Source organism: Lonchura striata, chromosome 28 (assembly GCF_050655825.1).
Source record: "Lonchura striata isolate lonStrDom1 chromosome 28, ASM5065582v1, whole genome shotgun sequence".
Taxonomy (NCBI): Eukaryota; Metazoa; Chordata; class Aves; order Passeriformes; family Estrildidae; genus Lonchura; species Lonchura striata.
In genome coordinates, this window is record NC_140730.1 from 5,169,916 (window position 1) to 5,189,562 (window position 19,647).

Consider the following 19,647-nt stretch of genomic DNA (forward strand, 5'->3'; position numbering starts at 1 on the left):
ATGCGTCTCTCCCCAGAGCAGGAGGCGTGGCTTCATCTCTGCCCACCACCCTTTTACCCAATGGCGTGTTTCAAAAGCACGGGGTGGGCGGAGCAAAAAGGGCTTGGCCACGCCCCCCCGCGCGAGTCCTTAAAGGGGGCGCTCTGAGGGGCCGCGCGCGCTCCCGCCGGGCCCGCAGGTAACGCGCGGTCCTAGAGCCCGGCCGGGCGGGCTGAGGGAGGGACGGGGGTCCCGCTCACACAGCCCCTCAGGCTGCCCAGCCACCCCTGGGACGGGGGTCCCGCTCACACAGCCCCTCAGGCCGCCCAGCCACCCCTGGGACGGGGGTCCCGCTCACACAGCCCCTCAGGCCGCCCAGCCACCCCTGGGACGGGGGTCCCGCTCACACAGCCCCTCAGGCCGCCCAGCCACCCCTGGGACGGGGGTCCCGCTCACACAGCCCCTCAGGCCGCCCAGCCACCCCTGGGACGGGGGTCCCGCTCACACAGCCCCTCAGGCCGCCCAGCCACCCCTGGGGCGGGGGTCCCCGCTCCACCATCCCGGCAGATACTTCTGGTGATGTCCCGTGTGTGGGTGGGCGTGTGGGCAGCGCGGGGAGGAAATTCTTGATGGTTTTAGTTAAATGAGCACAGGGTGGGTTGGAGGGGGAGTTTCCCCCAGCCGCCGGTCAGGGCAGGAGGTGTGTGAGGGGAAGGGATGTCCCTTCCCCTGTGCTGTCCACGAGCACATCGTGAGGGACCGTGAGGTGTCCTGAGAGTTTGGGATGCTCTGAGATGTCCTGAGAATTTGGGATGCTCTGAGATGCCCTGAGAGGTGGGACTGCTCCACGAGGTGATCTGAGAGTTTGTGGATGCTCTGAGATGTCCTGAGAGTTTGGGAATGCTCTGAGAGGTGGGAATGCTCTGAGAGGTGACCTGAGAGTTTGGGGATGCTCTGAGATGTCCTGAGAGTTTGGGAATGCTCTGAGAGGTGGGAATGCTCTGAGAGGTGACCTGAGAGTTTGGGAATGCTCTGAGAGGTGGGACTGCTCCACGAGGTGATCTGAGAGTTTGGGATGCTCTGAGAGGTGACCTGAGTGTTTGGGGATGCTCTGAGATGTCCTGAGAGTTTGGGGATGCTCTATGAAGTACCCTGAGAGTTTGGGGATGCTCCAAGAGGTGACTTTGGGATGCTCCACGCGGTGACCTGAGACTTTGGGGGTGCTCTGAGCGACCCCAGTGCTCGGGACGCTCCTGTGCCGGCTCCCAGGGGACACAAAGCCATGTGTGGGAGCCAGGCTCACAGGAATACAGCAAATACAGGAGCTTTATAGGAATACAGGAACACAGAAAATACAGCCCTGAGCTTTCCTGCTGGGCGTGGGAGCCTTTCCCCGCTGTGGTGAAGCAGCAGTTTGGGGAAGAGGAGCTCGGTGCAGCCTCCTGGTGAGTCCCACTGCTGGGGAATTCACCTGAAAGAAATATCCCGGAGCCCTGGAGGAGCAACGAGCCTGCCGTGGAGAACTCTGTGGTTTGCTGCCCGAGCGATGGTCAGTGGGCAGCTTTCTGCGGCCCAAAGCTCAGCTCCGAAGGTGCTGCGGTGGAGTCAGGTGCCTGTCTGAAGTGGCGACAGTCGCTCATCATCCTAACAGAGGCTGAAGTTATTTTCAATCCTGTTTTCTCCACTCCAGCATCACGAGGGCATGGGGCAACCCAGCATCAGTGGTCAGTGACAAAACCTGCAGTGCTCAGGAAGCTTTTATCACCGCCTCTCCTAAAAACGGAGTTTGTCTAGGAGGAAGAGGAATGGGTTGCTCAGCTTTTGTTTCCTCACTTAGTGACTCTTTAAATGGTACAAAGGAACAAAAAGGCCCAAGTTTCGGTTTTGATGGTGATGTGGCAATTGCCTGGAGCTTCTCGGGACAGGAGCAGAGCGGATGTGGTGCCTTTACCGGTTAAAACAAATTGCCACAGGAAGCCGAGTGGGGCTGTTCTGGAAAATGTCAAGTGGCTGATAAGGTGCTCGGTAATTTGAATTTGAATTGGTGTTGTTGGATCTCTGTGTGTGTTTTAGGTAAAGGTGTGTCCAAAGCCTGCTGGAAATGCAAATTCCACTCCTACCCCCTTCACAGTCAGTAGTTTGCACTTCCTCAAACCTTCATTTTGGTTTCTCAGTGAAGTGGTTCCAAAGAACCTCTCCATTTCCAGTTCTTCTGGGTCATGCTGCTCCCTGAAAGCAGAAAGCGTTTTTATTGAAATTATTTAAAGGGTCGGGCAGGCTTAATTAAAAGGGAGGTTTCTTCCCGCAGGCTTTTTGTTTGGAGCGTGTCCTCCATGTTCCTGAACACTGTGGTACATCATGGTTTGCTGATTCCCCTGGGAACAGCGTGGGGTGGGAGCATTTGGTATCCAAGAGTTACACCTGGCTCTGGTGAACAATGGAATGGTTTGGGATGGAAAGGACCTTAAAGACCAGCCCCTCCTAACCCTGGAATTTGTGTTTACCGTGGCTGTGTTTGTAGCCCAGCATCAGGGAGGGAAGGCCCGAGCTGCGGTGCTGAGCAAAGCTAGGCAGCGTCTCTATATATTGGGAAATATTTGCTTCTAACCAGAATTTGTTGGATAAAATGCATGTCCGGTTTGTGATGCTGCACAGCCAGTCTGCAGTTCGGCTCACAGTGTGAGTGTGCCCCGGGCTGTGCACAGTGAGAGCAGAAATCAGCAGTGGGCTCCACGGGAAGAGCTTTTGCCTCTTGGGTGCCTGAAGGTGATGCAGAAATCCTACCATGGAAATGAACCCGAGAGGGATGGAACACCTCTGCTGTGAGGGAAGGGTGAGAGAATTGGGATTGTTCAAGCTTTGGGGTGACCTGGGTGACCTCATTGTGGCATACCAGAAGCTGAAGAGAGCCCACAAAAAAATGAGAAACAGAGAGGGACTATTTGAAAGGGCTGGAGTGCCAGACACAGGGAATGGCTTCCCACTGCCAGAGGGCACGGGCAGATCAGGTATTCCTAGGAAGTACTTCCCTGGCAGGGTGGGCAGGCCCTGGCACAGGGTGCCCACCCTGGATCCCTGGCAGTGCCCAAGGCCAGGCTGGGCAGGGCTGGGAGCAGCCTGGGACAGTGGAAGGTGTCCCTGCCATGGCAGGGGTGGCACTGGATGAGCTCTAAGGTCCCTTCCAACCATTCTGGGATCCCATGATTCCTTGACAGCAGGAGTGAGCACACCTCACCCTTTCCCTTGAAACTTCATTGCTGCACTAACGCACAGCTGGCAAGAGAAATGCTGCAATTACTGCAGAGGCCAAAGCCTCCCTCAGGGGTGCCCCGAACCCCTCGTTGTGGGGTGCTGGGAAGGAAAGTGGGAGCAGCATTGTGAATGGGGGTCGGGAGTGACGGCAGCTGCTGCCATCCATCCCTCCTGGGCTCTGAGCGGGTTTTCTTTGAGCAAGAGGGGCCGTGGGGACAGCTCGGGGGGCACTGCGGGTGGGTTTGGGCAGCTCCGGGCCGGGAGAGGGGAGCAGCTCCAGGCTGGGCCAAGGGAGGGGAGCAGCTCCGGGCTGGGTGAGCAGCTCCGGGCCGGGTGAGCAGCTCCGGGCCGGGCCGGGGGAACAGCTCCGGGCTGGGTGAGCAGCTCCAGGCTGGGTGAGCAGCCCCGGGCCGGGCCGGGGGAACAGCTCCGGGCTGGGTGAGCAGCTCCGGGCTGGGTGAGCAGCTCCAGGCTGGGTGAGCAGCTCCAGGCTGGGTGAGCAGCTCCGGACCGGGCCGGGGGAGCAGCCCCGGGCTGGGGAAGAGGAGCAGCTCCGGGCCGGGCAGGTCTGAGTGGCTGCTCCGAGCACGGGGCTGCAGCTCCAGCACCATTTCTCCCTCTGCCTCAATCCCCCCTCTGCTGTTCCAGCCCAGGGGGCTGCCAGTTATCGCCGGGTTTTTTGCAGACCTCCCCCTCTCGCTGCTTGTGAATTAAACTATTTCTGGCGTGGTGACTCGCAGGCTGTAGCGGAGCGTGGCGTGAGCAGCAACGTGTCCTTGTGCAGATGAGTAAGCGGAAAGGGGGACGTCCCTGAGCTGTGCCTGGCGTGGCTTTCGCCTCCCGGCAGAGGCAGGAGGCTGCAGCGTGCCGGCTCGGATTTATGACATAAAAGACTTTTTCATAAAAACACTTTCCTGTTCCTCACGGAGGCGAACATGCCCCTTGCATCACACGATCTAAATGTGTCTGTCTAATGCAGGTACAAAATAGCAGCCTAAAAATCCACTTCTTGGAGAGATCAAGGATAGTGGGATTCATCTCCAATCAGCTTGAAATCCCTTGAAACAATTAAAGCTCAGCCTGGTGACTCATAAGCGTCAAAGGCTTTAGATGAGTTTAAACCTTAAATAAAATCAGCGTTTAGAAAACATTTCGTTTAGGTGATTAAATCCTCCAAGACAAAGTGATGAAAGCAGTGTGGGAGCCACCAAAAAAAAAAAAAAAAAAAAAAAACCCAAAAAAACCCACCCCAACAACAAAAAACCCCAGCTGCAAAACGCTTATTTTGATGCGAAGAGGCTAAATATGAGGCGTCCCAGGGCTGTATCCCCCCAGAGAAACCCGAAATCCCCAATCTGCCCAGGCGTGGGGCCAGAGCCTCCTTAAGAGGCGGCGGTGTGGGGTGACGAGCCGCTTCCAATTGCGAGGCAGCAGCACATGACATAAGATGCGCCAGATCTGCCTCCTGGGCGCTAGTTTAAAAATAAAGGATATTACACGTCGGTGCGGAGCGGCTGCGGAGGGGAGGCTGCGGGACCAGAGATGCGCGGTGAGGCTGGAGGGGTTGGGAGGGCTGCGAGTCGAGCTTTTGGGACAGCATTTGGGGCAAAAGGAGCGTGGAATTGAAACTGTTTGGCTCGTGGTGCTGTTTGGGGAGCTGCGGGTGTCTGGTTCTGCTGGGGGGTTTTGCAATGCCCGCTGTCAGAATTTCCTGTTATTTGGTGCAAATGCAGCAGGCTCGCGTTGTGCCTCTTCGGGGTTGCCTCGCTCACGTCAGTGGAGATGCTTTGCTGTGACGTGTGGCTGTATTTTAAATTTTCCAACCTGTTTTCGCAGGGACAGTGCTGTGTGAGTCAGACGCCAGGATGGCACTTGCAGAACCAGTCTCCGTGGCTTATTGCAATTCGGCTCTTCAAGGGAGCTGCGAGGTGGCACGGGAAGATGTGCTGCTCAACTCTTCACCCAGGTTGGTCTAATTTAGGATTTTATTTAGGATTTATTTGTCTATTTAGGATTTTATTTACCTCGTTGTGACCTGTATATATAGTTTGTATTCTATCATGCTTACTTTGATTAATTAAAATGATTTTCGAAGAGCCCTGCCTCTGCAGGGAACAGTTCATGTGCAGTACCTACAGTGATCTCAAACTCTTGCTGGTAAGAGGCTGCTTATATTTACAGACTAAAGAGCAGAATAGGATCTATATCTCATCACAGCATAATGGCATCTAGCCGACTAAAACCTCTTTACCTAAATTTTTTAGGGCTGCATTGAACTACATGTGGTAAGGGGAGAAAAAGATGACTTGATTGACTGTGAGGGAAGTAGCTGGGGCTTTTCTGCTCATGTTACTGGGTCATTTGCATGCTTTGATCATAAAAGCTGGTGGAGAAATGGTGCAGAACTATTGCAACTGAGGATTAATTTGTGCTGAAAAATGTTCTCAATAATGAGGAAGGAGTACGGAGATGGGAACATCTCATAATCCCCTTGGGGGAAATAAAGAAATTATTTACTCAGCCCTGGTTGCTGGCTTGCAGATTAGTTCAGAGAAGCAGTTCTGCTTTAGAACAGGGCATGTGATCAGCCATGCCAGATCTTCCCTGGGCCTTAAACCTCCTCATATGCCCAAAGCAGTCACAGTTGTGTGTTCCCTAGAAATTTAGAATAAATGTAGATTAGAGGGAAGAGACTTCCCCCTTACCCTGAAATTCACACAGTGTCTGTGCTGGTTGTCTTCTCTCTGGCCTGCTAGAAAGGAAATAAAAGGTGGGACTTGGAAATAAAGGAAATAAAAGGTGGGAGCCCTGCCTGGCTTGGGCTGAGGAGTTAGTGTGGGCCCAGAGGAGCTCTCAGCTGTGTGCAGTGTGACTGTGATGGGCAGAGTCAGGGCTCCTTTCTGCCCCAGAGCTGCCCCTGCAGTGTTTGGGTTATTGTGATGTCAGGGCCCTTCTGGAAGAGCCGGGGGTTGGAGCTGCAGCTTTGCTGCTGAGAAGGGAAAACACCAGCCTGGAGAAACCACACCTGAATGATGGGCTGAGAGAAAGGGCTTGGTAGGGCAAGGCAGGATGGAAAGTTTGGGTCTCTGCAGTGTAACCTTAAATCAGCTAAACTCAGACATCAAAAGTCCTGGCAGGGCATTGCCCAGGGCAGGGAACAAAGCAGCAGCTGCCTGCTTGGAGGGTGCGATTCCCAAATCTCACTGGGTCTGGCTTCCAGCTCCTGCTCTCAAGTGGGACATGAGCCTTGATTACGCCTTACCCTCCTCATTAGGGCTGTGAGACAGTCCAGCTTGGAAAGGGATGGAGTAAGAACAGTGCTGCAAGCAGGCCAGTGGTGCTTCACCAGCTCCTGCAGGGCTGAAAGTGAAAGGACAGCTCAGCTGGGAGGAGCCTGTTTCTGTTTCTTCCCAAGCATCTGGTGGGAGCCCTGGTTTTAATAGGAATACCTAAGAACAAGATTTCCTGTTAAATCAATTTCCTGCTCTTTTGCATGAAATCTCCGTGGGTTCCCTATGAGGTGACTCCAGAGTGTCCCCAGGGCCTCCCCTGTTGTTGGACTCACATATTGCAAACAGGAGATGAGTTCCAGATCCAAGTGTCCCTTCCTGCCCCCCTTCTCCTCCTCCTCCCAGCTGCAGACTCTTTGTTTCAGGCACCTGGAGCAGCCTTTAGGCATTAAATGATGGCTGTTTTTAGGATGATGTTTATGCATTCTTCTGCAGCTTGTCTGCAATGAAAGCTGCAATTAGGACAACACTCATTTTCAACACCAGACAGGCAGATCTTGCACACTTGGAGGGAGCTGTTCCACTGCTGGGGCCATGCAGGGCAGTGAATTAATAAAGTCACCTGCAGAACATCAGGAATCACTCTGACATCCAAGGACTGAGGGACGTTAAGGGATGGAGCAAACCTGCCTGTGGCAGGCAGCCCTCAGTGTTCTCATCCAGGGATAATTCCTTTTGCCTTGCAGAACTGCTGAGCCACACAACGGCGAGCCAGGGGAAGATTCCAAGATGGAGAACTATCAGGTGAACTCACTCGGTCCCAAAGGTGAGTGGATAGAAGTTTTGGGGACTGTGGGGTGCCTGAAATGATTATTGCAATGAGACAGGGATTTGTCAAACCATGACAATGGAAGAAGCTGCTCAGGTTGCAGGATGGGTTGTGCAGAAGTGTCTGGAACTCAAGGCTTTAAAGCACAGCTGTGCTTCAAAGGTTAAACAGGCAATGTCAGTGCCTGGTGCTCATCTGCCAGGTGCCAGTGTCCTCTTTCAGTCTTCCTTAAAAGAAAAAAAAAACTAAGCTAGCAGAGTATAAGATGCAGGAAACCTTCACCTTACCAGTACAAGAGCCTTAGGGCAGCAGAGCAGGTTAGAGGAGATGTAAGTAGGAAATGTTTAACGAAATTTGGAAGTGCTCTAGAGGCTTCTAGTCTAAAATACTGGGGGTCACATGGTGAAATTGCCATGAAGAAAGAGTCAAAAAAGGGGTGTGGGAGGGGGTGTAACAACATTTGCTTTTGTATGCTGGAGACTTGTATTTGTATTGCTGTTGGCAATAGGAAATTTGTAAATCTGAGATGCTGAACACTTTCCTTTCAAAGCAGCCTCCTCCTCTCCTGGCTCCAGTGTGTGGACAACACGTTGTGATGGAGAGGTCAGGCTGAGGATGGAAGAACAGGGCCCTGGCAGCGAGGCCCCAAAGACTGTGCACCAGCTCTTGCAGGAAAGTGTCAACAAATACAGTGACTATTATGCCCTTGCATCCAAAAAAGATGGCCAGTGGGTAAAGCTGACTTATAAGATGTACTATGATGAGTGCTGGAAAGCAGCCAAAAGCTTTCTGAAGGTAAGAGTTCGTTGTGTTCTCTTTGTGCATATTCACAGAATCCTAAAAACAGAATGGTTTGGGTTGGGAAGGACCTCAAAGCCCATCCAGTGCCAGCCCTGCCATGGCAGGGACACCTCCCACTGTCTCAGGCTGCTCCCAGCCCTGTCCAGCCTGGCCTTGGACACTGCCAGGGATCCAGGGGCAGCCACAGCTGCTCTGGGCACCCTGTGCCAGGGCCTGCCCACCCTGCCAGGGAACAATTCCTGCCCAATATCTGATGTAAATCTCTCTTATATAATTTAAAACTGTTCTCCCTCTTCCTACCACTGTATCAAAATAAAACAAAGGAAGCACTGTGTCAAAACAAAACAAAGTCAAGTTTAATGTTCATTCATTTAAGTGCTGGAATGGCTGCAGTCAAGTCATTCTCAAATCTGCAAATTCCCTGCATGCAGATGAATCTTACAGTGACAGGGAAGTACCTGAACATGCTATGGACACCTTGGTATTTCAATTTTTTGACAGTTGCTTCCACATTTAACCAAGAAAAAAGGCACATAGGGAAACATTTAAAGTGAGGTGTTTGAGGTGTATGGCAAACCTGGACACTGCCCCTCCAGAGGCTTGGAAAGGTTCATCTTTCTGAAAAAAAAAAGGGATGGCTACAAACCAGACTTCAGTGTCCCACGTGGCCCAGCCTTTTGCTTGTGCTGCTGGGATTAGGAGACTTGGAGACAGAAACCAACACCACCTGTTTTTATTGCTGGGATCAAGTCTTATCTCTTCAAGATAAGGCCAGCCTGGTTTTACTCCTGTGGTGGCATCTTCCGCTCTGGGACAAAACCCGAGTCTGGCTGGGGGAGTTAAAGACTGGGACTCCAAGAATTGGAATTTCATAGCCAAGTGTGACTGCCCACTGCAGCATGTTGCTCTGGCCATTATTGATACCTGACATTCTCAGCTTGTGCCACATGTCCCAGGAGGTGCTGTCTGACTTCAGCTCTCACCTCCTCATTCCCAGCCCAAGGGGAACTGGTAACTCCTGGATTGCAGGTTTATATTCCTGTTAGTGAATTCCAGTGAGCCTGTCTTTCCAAGGGCAGACCTCAGCAAATCCCTGTTTTCCTGCCCACTTATGGTGGGACAGCGATGTGAAACTTTCACTGGTTCCATCCTGGCTCCTGGGGAGTTTTCCAGTGGGAATTACCCTGTGTAAGAACACAAACTCTTCCCTCAGTGCTGTGCTCACAGCAGAGATCTGCAGATGAGCCCTGAGCTCTGTCCCAAGTGTCGGAATCTGTGGTGTTGATGATTCCCAGATTGTAAAAGTCTCTGTCTTTCTGCCCCGCTGCCAAAGCAGAAGCCATAATTGATCTGTGCTGGTTTCCAGGTTGTTTATTCTGTTTATCTCTCACATGTTCTGCTGCCCTGCCCAGCTCTGTCCTGCAGGGCAGCGTGTGGGGCTCTGCCCTCAGTGGGATGTGACAAACATTAAATACCAGAAACTCCCTGGGCTGCATTTACAAGAACGTGCCAATATCTGTCACCTACGTTGGACAGTGTGTCCCCAGCCTGAACCAACAGAAAAATGCCAACACCACAGTGAGACATGGAGGGCATGAAGAAGGAGAAAAAGGACAAGGCACACCCAATTTCCTCCATCTTGTCCCCTTTGGACCCCTTATCTAGAATCCTAAAATTTTACTTTTGCACCCATGCCACACTTAATTATTACTTATATCAAAGGCTCAGAGCTTGTAATTCATCCTGTAAGATTGAAAACTTTTCCATGGGCAGAGATCACAGCCAGTGTCTCTGGGGGCTCTGTCCAGGGGGTTCCAGACCCCTGCCAGGGTCCCAGTGCAGCCAGAGGGAAGCCCTGGATTGCCACACAAAGGAGAAGGCAGGCTGCTGTAATGCCATCTCTTGTTTACAGCTGGGGCTGGAGCGTTTCCATGGAGTGGGCATCCTGGGATTTAATTCTGCTGAGTGGTTCATTGCTGACATTGGAGCTATCCTTGCAGGGTAAGACTCTTTTTTCTTGCCATGAATTTTGCTTTGGCAGGCAGAGAGTGGCTGCAGTATACATATGACCAGCAGGTTTTGATTAAAACCTCGGTAAAACAAACAACACCCCAAACCCAATTGCTTAGATTTGGATTTAATGAAGGTAGATAGGAGCTGAACTATTTCATAATGAGTTAATGAGACAAAAATGAAATACTTTTTTTTTTTTTTTAGCCAGCTGTTTCTCTCAAAATAAGACCAGTAGGTTAATCCAAATGCATTCTTACACAGTGATTAAGGAAATGCCAGAGAATGGCTGGATTGTGATATCTGCCTTCCACATGAGATATTTTGGTCCTTTGCACCACTCTTGACATTTCCCATGCCCCAGAACAGAATCTTTCCTCTTGGAATTAAGCTCTCCCCTCTTTGTTGTCATTTTATGAGATATTGTTCCTAAAGTTTTTTCTCTGAAATTGTCTGAATTTTGCCAGTAACTCTGCTTGTCTTCTAACTCTGTTTTGCTTTTCTGTTCTGTTATTTCCCTTTTCCAGGGGATTAGCTGTTGGGATCTACACTACAAACTCTCCTGAGGCCTGTCATTATGTAGCAGAGAACTGCAGTGCCAACATTATAGTGGTGGAAAACCATAAACAGCTGCAGAAAATCTTAGAAGTAATTAGATTTTTAAATGGCTGGGGGTTACAGCAACCTGTTGACAGACGTGGGAGGGTAAAATGCATTACCTGAGGGGAGTGCTGGGTTTGAGAGCAGAGGTGAATTCCTTGGTGTGTTCCCTGCTCCAGCCAGGTGAGCTGTCACTGGCACTGTGTCTCATACGAGGTTAAGTGGTGCTTTCACTTCTTAAACGTCTTGGGCTTAAAAGAGAAGAAGCCAAAATGAACAACTGAGCATCCTCTAGCAAATTATGACTGTTCCTAGTGAAGCAAACCCATTCTTTCAGGAGCACAGATGGGATTCTCTTGGCTTTACATAAAGTGGCAAATATGAGGAGCATGCTAAGTGGGGTTACAGAGGTCTGAAAGGGACAAGCAGCATTTACTCCTCCTTACAAATCTCCCTTCTTAACACAGATTGAACACAGACTACCTCATCTGAAGGGCATTGTCCAGTATAGGGAGGAGATCAAAGAGAAGAGACCAAATCTGTACTCGGTAAGTCCTGGGCTTCTTCACAGCTTCTAAGTGCCGGTTGTGTTCAGCTGATGGCTGCCAGTACCTGTCACCTGCCCTGGGGCCTTGAACATCTGGTGGGTGACATCCCTGGCCATGGCAGGGCCTTGGGATGAGATGGTCTTTAAGGTCCCTTCCAAGCCAAACCAGCCTGGGGCTCTGTGAGTGTGATCCCCTGAGCTCGTGTTGGGCAGGAGGTGTCTGCTGTTGTGCAACCTGGATAATCCCTGTTGTAGGGAGGCTGCTGACCTTTGCCAGACACCTTGGACCCCACAGTTACTCCAGGGAGTTGCTACAGAGCTGTAAAGCTGCTGGGGGTGGGTCTGTCTCCTTTCTGCTTCTCCGTGTCAGCCGGAAAACACTGTGGGGTGACAGTGTGGGTTTACAGCCACTTCCAGAGGTCTGGACAGGGAGGACAGCTTCCTTCTCTTGATGTGTGGCAGAGCTGAATTTTTCCTGTGGGTGATACCTTACAAAGGGACTGAGCTGTTCTGTTCTCTGCAGTGGAGGGAGTTCATGGAGCTCGGCAGGGACGTGCCGGACTCGCAGCTCCGCGAGATCATCGCGTCCCAGAAACCCAACCAGTGCTGCACCCTCATCTACACCTCGGGCACCACGGGGCAGCCCAAGGGCGTCATGCTCAGCCACGACAACGTGAGTGCCCAGTGCCACCCAGGGGTGCTGAGGGAGAACATCCTGAGCTGGGAGGGACCCCCAGGGATCATCAGCCCAGCCCCTGTCCCTGCCCAGACCCCCCAACAGCCCCACCCTGAGCAGCCCTGAGAGCGCTGTCCAAACGCTCCTGCAGCTCTGGCAGCCTCGGGGCCGGGACCATTCCCTGGGGAGCCTGGGCAGTGCCAGCACCCTCGGGGGGAAGAACCTTTCCCTGAGCTCCATGCCAAGGCCTGGCACAGCTCCAGCCCTCGCTGGGCTCCAGGAGCTGTCCCAGAGCAGAGCTCAGCCCCTGCCCCTCTGCCTCCCCTCGGGAGGAGCTGCAGCCCCCGAGGAGCCTCCCCTCATCTCCTGTGCTCCAGCTGAACGAGCCAAGTGCTGCTGTTGAGATCCCAGGTGCTGTAGCTGTGTTGTGCCTTGTGTGTTCTGTGCTGTCCCTGCTCTGAAGCCCCTGTGGGTTCCTGTTGCAGCTGACGTGGACGGCGGCGGCGGCAGCACGCTTCATCATGCTGAGCGATGCCCACGACAGGCAGGAGGAGGTGGTCAGCTACCTGCCCCTCAGCCACATTGCTGCACAAATGTGTGATATTTGGGCAGCCATGACCCTTGGAGTGCAAGTTTACTTTGCCCAACCAGATGCACTGAAGGTAAAAAAATAAGATAATAAACTCACACTCATCTACCTGCTTGAGCTGGGGTGGGTGCTTGAAACAAGTCTGTGTTATCTCATGGTTCTGTCAGCTTTTCTGAGTTTATTTTGCCCTTTGTCCAACTGCCCCTGTTGGTTTGACTGGAGCCAGACCTTCACCTTTTGACTCAGTCACAAACTGGGAGAAGCTGACCCAGCACTTCAAAGCTGGGATCTGCTGAGTTCTTACCTGACACCTGGTGCCGCATCAAGAGCTGGTTGAGCAACAGCCTTGTGTTTGCTCTGCCCACGTTGCACCGTGGCCCCAGCTAAAACTGAGTCCTGAGTAAGGGATTCTTGTGTCAGTGCTGGCACTGAAAGCTTTGACCCTTGCTCCCTTCCCAATTCCCACTGGAATGCCTCAGGGGTTCCCTTCTCTTGGTGGTGCTGCAAAAAACAAACAGTTCCTTAAAACTGATGGCAGACTCCCAAGTTTTCGCTAGTGACCAGTACTGACCTGAAGTCTGCAGTGAATCACTTCTAAAAACTGCATTAAATCCTGTTTCTCTCAGGGCAGCTTGGTGGAGACCCTGAAAGAAGTGAGGCCAACTGCTTTTTTGGGAGTTCCTCGTGTCTGGGAAAAAATGGAAGAGAAAATGAAATCTGTGGGCATGAAAGCCTCAGCGCTCCGTAGGAAAGTGGCAACGTGGGCCAAGGGAGTGGGGCTGCAGACCAACCTGAAGAGGATGAATGGGTAGGGATGCTGATGAGTTTTAGGAGAACTTTCATGTCAGATCAGGGATTTTATTCCATCCAAGGGTTGTATTCCGTCCAGGATTATATCTCACGTGACAGACCAGTGACGCTTGGATCCAAGGGGGAGCAGCAAGGGCTGGAGGGGGAAAAGAATCCATTATTTGATTGAATGAATGAAGCAGGATGAGGATGGAGGAGGAAGGGGGAGGAGTTGTAAGTTGTCCTTTCTGGCAGGTGCTCCGAGGTGCCAGTGAATTTCCGCCTGGCGCAGCAGTTGGTGTACAGGAAGGTGCGCAAGGCCATTGGGCTGGACCGCTGCACCAAGTGCTACACGGGGGCTGCTCCCATCGCCAGAGAGACCCTGGAATTCTTTCTGAGCCTGAACATTCCTGTGCTGGAGCTCTATGGGATGAGTGAGAGCTCTGGGCCTCACACCGCCTCCCTACCTCACGCCTTCAAGCTCGGCAGGTGAGCGTCTCCCTGGGTTCTGCCTCTGGCACATCCCTCCTGCTGCAGCTCATCCCCAGAGCCTTGCTGCCACTAAAAGGTCACTGGGGAGCCACACCACAGGTGGAGAGATCTGCCAAGGGCAGCAGCAGCAGGGATGTGTGAATTTACCTTGTTTGGGTTCTGTAGGAGCTGGGGAAGAAGAGAGGGGCTGGTGGGATGAAGGAAGAATTGGTAACTCCAACCTACTCTTCACTTTAATGGCAAATGACTAAAGGGTGCAGGGTATCTTTGAACAGCTCGTTCAGTCTGCACAGGGAAAGTTTGCTGCCAAGGACATAAATCTGTTCATTCAAAGCTCAGGTGTTGAGCACAATGAGTGCAAACCAGCAGGTGTATGAGCATTGATCTCTGCAATAACAACTTCTGCAGCTGCCCTTACATGAGCAGATGCCTTTGAAGCTTTGCTGGAGCTTTGTGCTAAAAAGCTTCTGGGGTTTGTTCAAACCCTTCAGCTTGAGAGATGCTGCTGTGACTTCTGCTTGAATTCAGTTTAAAATGAATTAATCCTTGCTCTGTGCTCTGTTTCAGCTGTGGGAAGGAGCTGATAGGCTGCCGCACCCTGATCCATAAACCAGACAAGGATGGCATTGGGGAGATCTGCTTCTCAGGAAGGCACATCTTCATGGGCTACCTGAACATGGAGGACAAAACCAAAGAAGCCATCGATGAAGATGGCTGGCTTCACTCAGGGGACCAGGGCAAGCACGACAAGGATGGATTCCTCTTCATCACAGGCAGAATTAAAGGTAACACATCCCCTGACTTTGTTTTGATGTTGTGCAGCACTATGGAATCAGTGAGTTGTTGATCTTGGGAAAGACCTCATGGAGCCCAGCTGCTCCCTCAGCACTGCCAAGGCCACCACTAAGCCATGTCCCCTTTTAAATCCCTCCAGGGGTGGTGACTCCACCACTGCCCTGGGCAGCCTGTTCAATGTTGAACAGTGAAGAAAATTTTCCCAATATCCAACTTAAACCTCCTCTGGTACCAGGGATGCTCTGCTGGTTGTGTGGTCGTGACTTGCACAGAAGATCATTTAAATCCTTCTCCTCCTGGAGTTTTCACTTGAATGTGGCTGCAGGGTGTCCTCCCCTGTGGTGGGAGGGGAGGGGCAGCCTCTGCAGCCAGGGTGTGTTTGCAGAGTGAGGGAGAAGCCCTCTGATTCCAGCACCAGTGCAGTTAGTGCTTTGTGGGCTTGTTTTACCAGCAGCTCCCCTGGTTTCAGGAGTTTTGCTGGGTGACCTCCAAGGAAAACAGCAGCTTTACACTGTTGTGCAAGTGCCTGGTAGCCATGTGGCTCTTGGGACAGAGATTGAGCAACCCCAGACAAAGCCAACGTCACAGAAGCCTTCAGCCCTCCAGAGAGAGAGGTGCTCATGTGAGGGCAGCTCTCAGGAGCAGGAGATTGAGCAGGGGGCTCCCCTCTGCTCTGCAGCACACAGAACCTCCTTTCACTCCAATTTCTGACAATTTGGGTGCCAGCTTAGGAGCCTTGGAGGCCCAGGGGTCTGTGTCAAGGGCTCACCTGCATTGCCAGGCTGCAAACACCCCTGGAGCACCAAGGCAGCTTTGGCTCCTGCTCCTCTCTCCAGCCCTGCTGCAGTCACGGGATCAGCACTGGGGCTGGAAAAGCCCTTGAACATCACTGACTACAGCACCCCAAGGCCACCACTGAACCACATCCCCAAGTGCCACATCCCCAGGTTTTTGAGCATTTTTGGGATGGTCACCCTGTGACTTTCCCAGTCCTGGTGTGCTCCAGCTCTGCTGGCACAGACTCACTGTTCCATCCGGCAGACACAAAGGAGCAGCTGAGCTGTTGCAGACTGTGGGAAGGGGAGAAGCTCCAAGCATTAATCAGGATTTGATTGTTTTCCAGAGCTCATCATCACTGCAGGAGGTGAGAACATTCCTCCTGTTCCAATTGAGGATGCTGTCAAGAATGCTGTTCCCATCATCAGCAACGCCATGTTGGTTGGAGACAGAGCCAAATTCCTTTCTATGCTCCTGACACTAAAGGTAATGGAAAACAGGATGGGGATCCACCACCTGTGCTGCTGAATCTCAGTAATTCCGGGGAGGAAGAGTTGTTACACGTTTTTAATGTCTTGTGGAGGCTGGAGCCCAGAGCACGATTGGCTGCAGCTGAGCTGCAAAGAGCAGCTGAAAGCAGAGTTGTCACTTGCTGAGACCATCAGGCCCTGCTGTTGTTCAGGGCAGATTTTTCTGTGCCACAGAGGACAGGAAAAACCAGAAGGGAAGTCCCAAAAGTGAGGCTGGAAAAGAAAACCCTTCTGCTCTCCTCACCTGATTCAGTCTCTCCCAGAGCAGTCTGGGAGGTAAATGCTGTCAGGGATTTCTCTGTCAGACTCTGGCTTTGAACTCCACCAGGACACATCGGTGGTGGCCTGTGCTGACTGCCAGAGTGGGAATTGCTCCCTGGGGCAGGAGATCTGAGCCAGGCCCTGGGAGTGGCCCTGCTGCACTTGTCATGGCTGGGTGCTGTGTGTGACTGCCAAGACTGCTGCTGCACAGTGTAGGGCAGTAAGCTGTGCTCCAGAAATGTCTGGAAAACAGTGATTGACTTTGGAGAGCCCAGGAGGAGTTGGGCAGATGAGCTCTGTACCCTGCTGGCTCCTGAGCAGGCAGAGACCTGAGGGGGTTTGTTTGTGTTGTGTTCCAGGTTTCCATTGGCAGCCAGGGGTTGGAAGAGAGCCAGGGGGCAGGTGGGGTTGGAGGGGGAAGGGAAGGGACCCCAGGGCTGGAGGCTCCTTGGTGCAGGGGGCCTCAGGTGCTCAGCAATGCTCAGGTACCTCCTGTGGCCTGGCCTGCAGTGCGTTGTGGATGAAGAAACGGGTGAGCCCAGAGATGACCTCGCTCCAGAAGCTCTGGAATTCTGTCAGAAGCTGGGCAGCAAAGCCACCAAGGTCTCAGAAATCATCAGCAGCAAAGACAAGGCCATCTACGCTGCCATCCAGAAAGGGATCTCTGCTGTCAATGAGGGAGCCGTGTCCAATGCCCAGAAAGTCCAGAAGTGGGTCCTGCTGGAGAAGGACTTCTCCCTCTTTGGAGGGGAGCTTGGTGAGTGGTGGGGCTGTCTGGGGTTTGCCCTGTGCCCCTTCCCTGCTATTGAACATAACAGCCATGACCCCCAGTGCACAGAACTGCCCCCTGCCTTTGCTCACTGTGCCTTTTCCATCTGGCAGTTTGGGGTGGGATGAACTGGGCTGAATTCCCACTTCTGCCCAGCAGCACTGAGTGGAGCAGAACTTACCCTTGTGCTGTGATGCCTCTTGCAGAGTTATGGAACATCCCCAGGGATCATCAGCCCAGCCCCTGGCCCTGCAGACACCCCAGCAGCCCCACCCGGAGCAGCCCTGAGAGCTCCTGCAGCTCTGGCAGCCTCGGGGCTGGGACCATTCCCCGGGGAGCCTGGGCAGTGCCAGCACCCTCTGGCTGCTGCTGTGCTGCTTCGGCTCATAGGGGAAGGGAGGAAAATTCTGTTAAACCCAAAGAGAAACTCAGAGCAGGTCCCTGTTCCCGTGTTCTGCCTCTCCCCTCCAGCCCTGCTGGGTGCCCCCAGAGCTGCCCTCCCCAGTAACCCTGTGCTGCTTCCCCACAGGCCCCACCTTGAAGCTCAAGAGGCCGGTGGTGGCTCAGAAGTACCAGGACCAAATCGCTCAGTTTTACACGGACATCGAAACCCCCTCGGGGGAGCCCTCGAGGACACAGAGCCTGCACTGAAACCGCCCCGAGGACACTCCCAGCTGCCCAGGAAGGATTCCCTGGATCCTGCTGAAATAAAGAAGCTCAGCCCAGGCAGCCCCTCGGCGTTGCATTGTTGTCCGTGCCCTGCCCTGCAGTGTGGTGAGCGTGGTCCTGCCCATGTTCTCCTGTGTCTCGTGTCCCTTGCTGAGATATCCCAAATATCTCAACTTTGTATTTTTTAGTTCCATTTTTATAAGGGTGATACAATGTTTACCTTAAATCCACATGATGTGTTACGTTCTTACCAAAGTTTTCTTTTCCTGACATGAATGTAAAACAGGAGCTGCAAATCAGGAGCTGCCCTTTTTCTGCTAAGGAGAAAGGCAGATTTCATTTTCCAGCAGTGTCCTCACTCCCTGCTGCACGTTCCCCTGCATGCTGATGGCATCCATAGAATTTTAAATCTCCTTCCCCACAAACTATTCCTGTCTGAGATGACAAATGCTGTGTGACTACACACAGCACTGGAGGTGGAACCTCAATGAACTGGGCTTGTCTGTGCAATATTTTGAGTTTGTTTTACCTTTTTTGAGTTATAATGAAGCCATAAATTGTATTGTTGAAGTTGTATCCATGGCTGGTATTCTGAGAAGTGATTTACTGCAGGGATTATTTATAAGGCTGTGTACAATGTGTGAAATCTGTCTGTGTTTTACAATCCAGGAATGTTGCAGTGTCTGAAATGGGGAGTGCCAGAGTGGAGGGTGGGTGGGCTGGGGCTCTGTAGCTGTGCTTGAGGAGATGGTGCTGGGAGCCCAGGCTGGTTCTCCCGAGGGTCTGTGATCATCACCCAGAGCTCTGAAGGTCTCCGTGGTGAATTCACTGGCTGGAGGCCACAGACTCCCCACCTGCAGCTCCTGGAGCTCTCTGCGGAGGGGCTCTGCAGGGGCTGTTCAGGATTGTCCCAGCAGGATTGTCTGTGAAAGGCTCATTGCACACCAGAAATCCTTACCTGAACAGGGCAGAGCAGCCCGGCTCCGACTCCCAGTTCCATTTCCCATGGAAAGGAGGAGCACGGGGAGGAGCTGGGGGCAGCTCAGTGCTGGTGTCACAGCGGGGTGGGCTCAGGGTGGGTTAAACCCAAAACTGTCTCTGCTTTGGGTCAGTGGAATTCCATTGCCCAGGGGGAGGGTGGAATGCACTACTGGAACTGCGGCTGCCCCTGTGTGTGCTGAGCTGGCTGCAATTGCTGTGCCCAAGTGAAATAAACTCTGTTCGTGTCTCTTGCCTCTCGCTCCTTCCTGGGCTGCAGCAGGACGGGGCTGGGGTGGGATTGCCTCAGGCAGGGGGAGCTGAGCTGTGCCTGGGCCGTGCCCAGGGCTGGAGCTGCTCCTGGGCAGCCACGGAGCCCGACACTCCTCCGGGAAGGGATGGGCTGTGCCCGGAGCCCGACACTCCCCGGGAAGGGATGGGCAGTGCCAGGGCTGTGCCCAGAACAGAACACTCCCTTGGGAAGGGATGGGCAATGCCAGGGCTGTGCCTGGAGCCCGACACTCCTCCGGGAAGGGATGGGTAGTGCCAGGGCTGTGCCCGGAGCCCGACACTCCCTTGGGAAGGGACGGGCAGTGCCAGGGCTGTGCCCGGAGCCCGACACTCCCCGGGAAGGGATGGGCAGTGCCAGGGCTGTGCCTGGAGCCCGACACTCCCTTGGGAAGGGATGGGCAGTGCCAGGGCTGTGCCTGGAGCCCGACACTCCCTTGGGAAGGGATGGGCAGTGCCAGGGCTGTGCCCGGAGCCCGACACTCCCTTGGGAAGGGACGGGCAGTGCCAGGGCTGTGCCCAGAACAGGACACTCCCTTGGGAAGGGACAGGCAGTGCCAGGGCTGTGCCCAGAGCCCGACACTCCCTCAGGAAGGGATGGGCAGTGCCAGGGCCGTGCCCAGAGCCCGACACTCCTCCAGGAAGGGATGGGCAGTGCCAGGGCAGTGCCCAGAACAGGACACTCCCTTGGGAAGGGACGGGCAGTGCCAGGGCAGTGCCCGTGCCAGGCCTCTGTCCTTGTGTGTCCCCTCAAAGCCCACAGGAGCTGCCCCAGGCAAAGCCCTG

General features: G+C 53.4%; 1 protein-coding gene across 5 annotated transcripts; it reads left to right on the plus strand.

Moving 5' to 3' along the window:
* The first annotated feature begins 71 nt into the window (after positions 1–71).
* ACSBG2 (acyl-CoA synthetase bubblegum family member 2) lies at positions 72–18,824 on the plus strand. 5 transcript variants are annotated; one of them, XM_085562530.1, is made up of 15 exons: positions 72–178; positions 5,068–5,197; positions 7,208–7,287; positions 7,841–8,085; positions 10,004–10,092; positions 10,629–10,749; positions 11,169–11,249; positions 11,772–11,921; positions 12,410–12,586; positions 13,140–13,321; positions 13,558–13,791; positions 14,362–14,579; positions 15,713–15,852; positions 16,668–16,914; positions 17,456–18,824. In XM_085562530.1, the coding sequence occupies exons 2-15, from the start codon at positions 5,097–5,099 to the stop codon at positions 17,575–17,577; spliced, it is 2,187 nt and encodes a 728-aa protein (XP_085418656.1). In that variant the 5' UTR covers positions 72–178; positions 5,068–5,096; the 3' UTR covers positions 17,578–18,824. The 5 variants fall into 5 exon arrangements, with proteins under 5 accessions (XP_085418656.1, XP_085418657.1, XP_085418655.1 ...); XM_085562531.1 differs by having other exon boundaries at positions 7,844–8,085; XM_085562529.1 differs by lacking the exon at positions 72–178 and adding an exon at positions 1,869–1,997.
* Positions 18,825–19,647: the final 823 nt, after the last annotated feature.

What these genes read in the sequence shown, in the direction of transcription:
- ACSBG2 (XM_021544292.4), top strand. An exon ending in CAGCCAAAAGCTTTCTGAAG is followed by an intron (nt 8,086 to 10,003) that starts GTAAGAGTTCGT and finishes TCTTGTTTACAG; the next exon opens with CTGGGGCTGGAGCGTTTCCA. An exon ending in AGAGACCAAATCTGTACTCG is followed by an intron (nt 11,250 to 11,771) that starts GTAAGTCCTGGG and finishes TGTTCTCTGCAG; the next exon opens with TGGAGGGAGTTCATGGAGCT.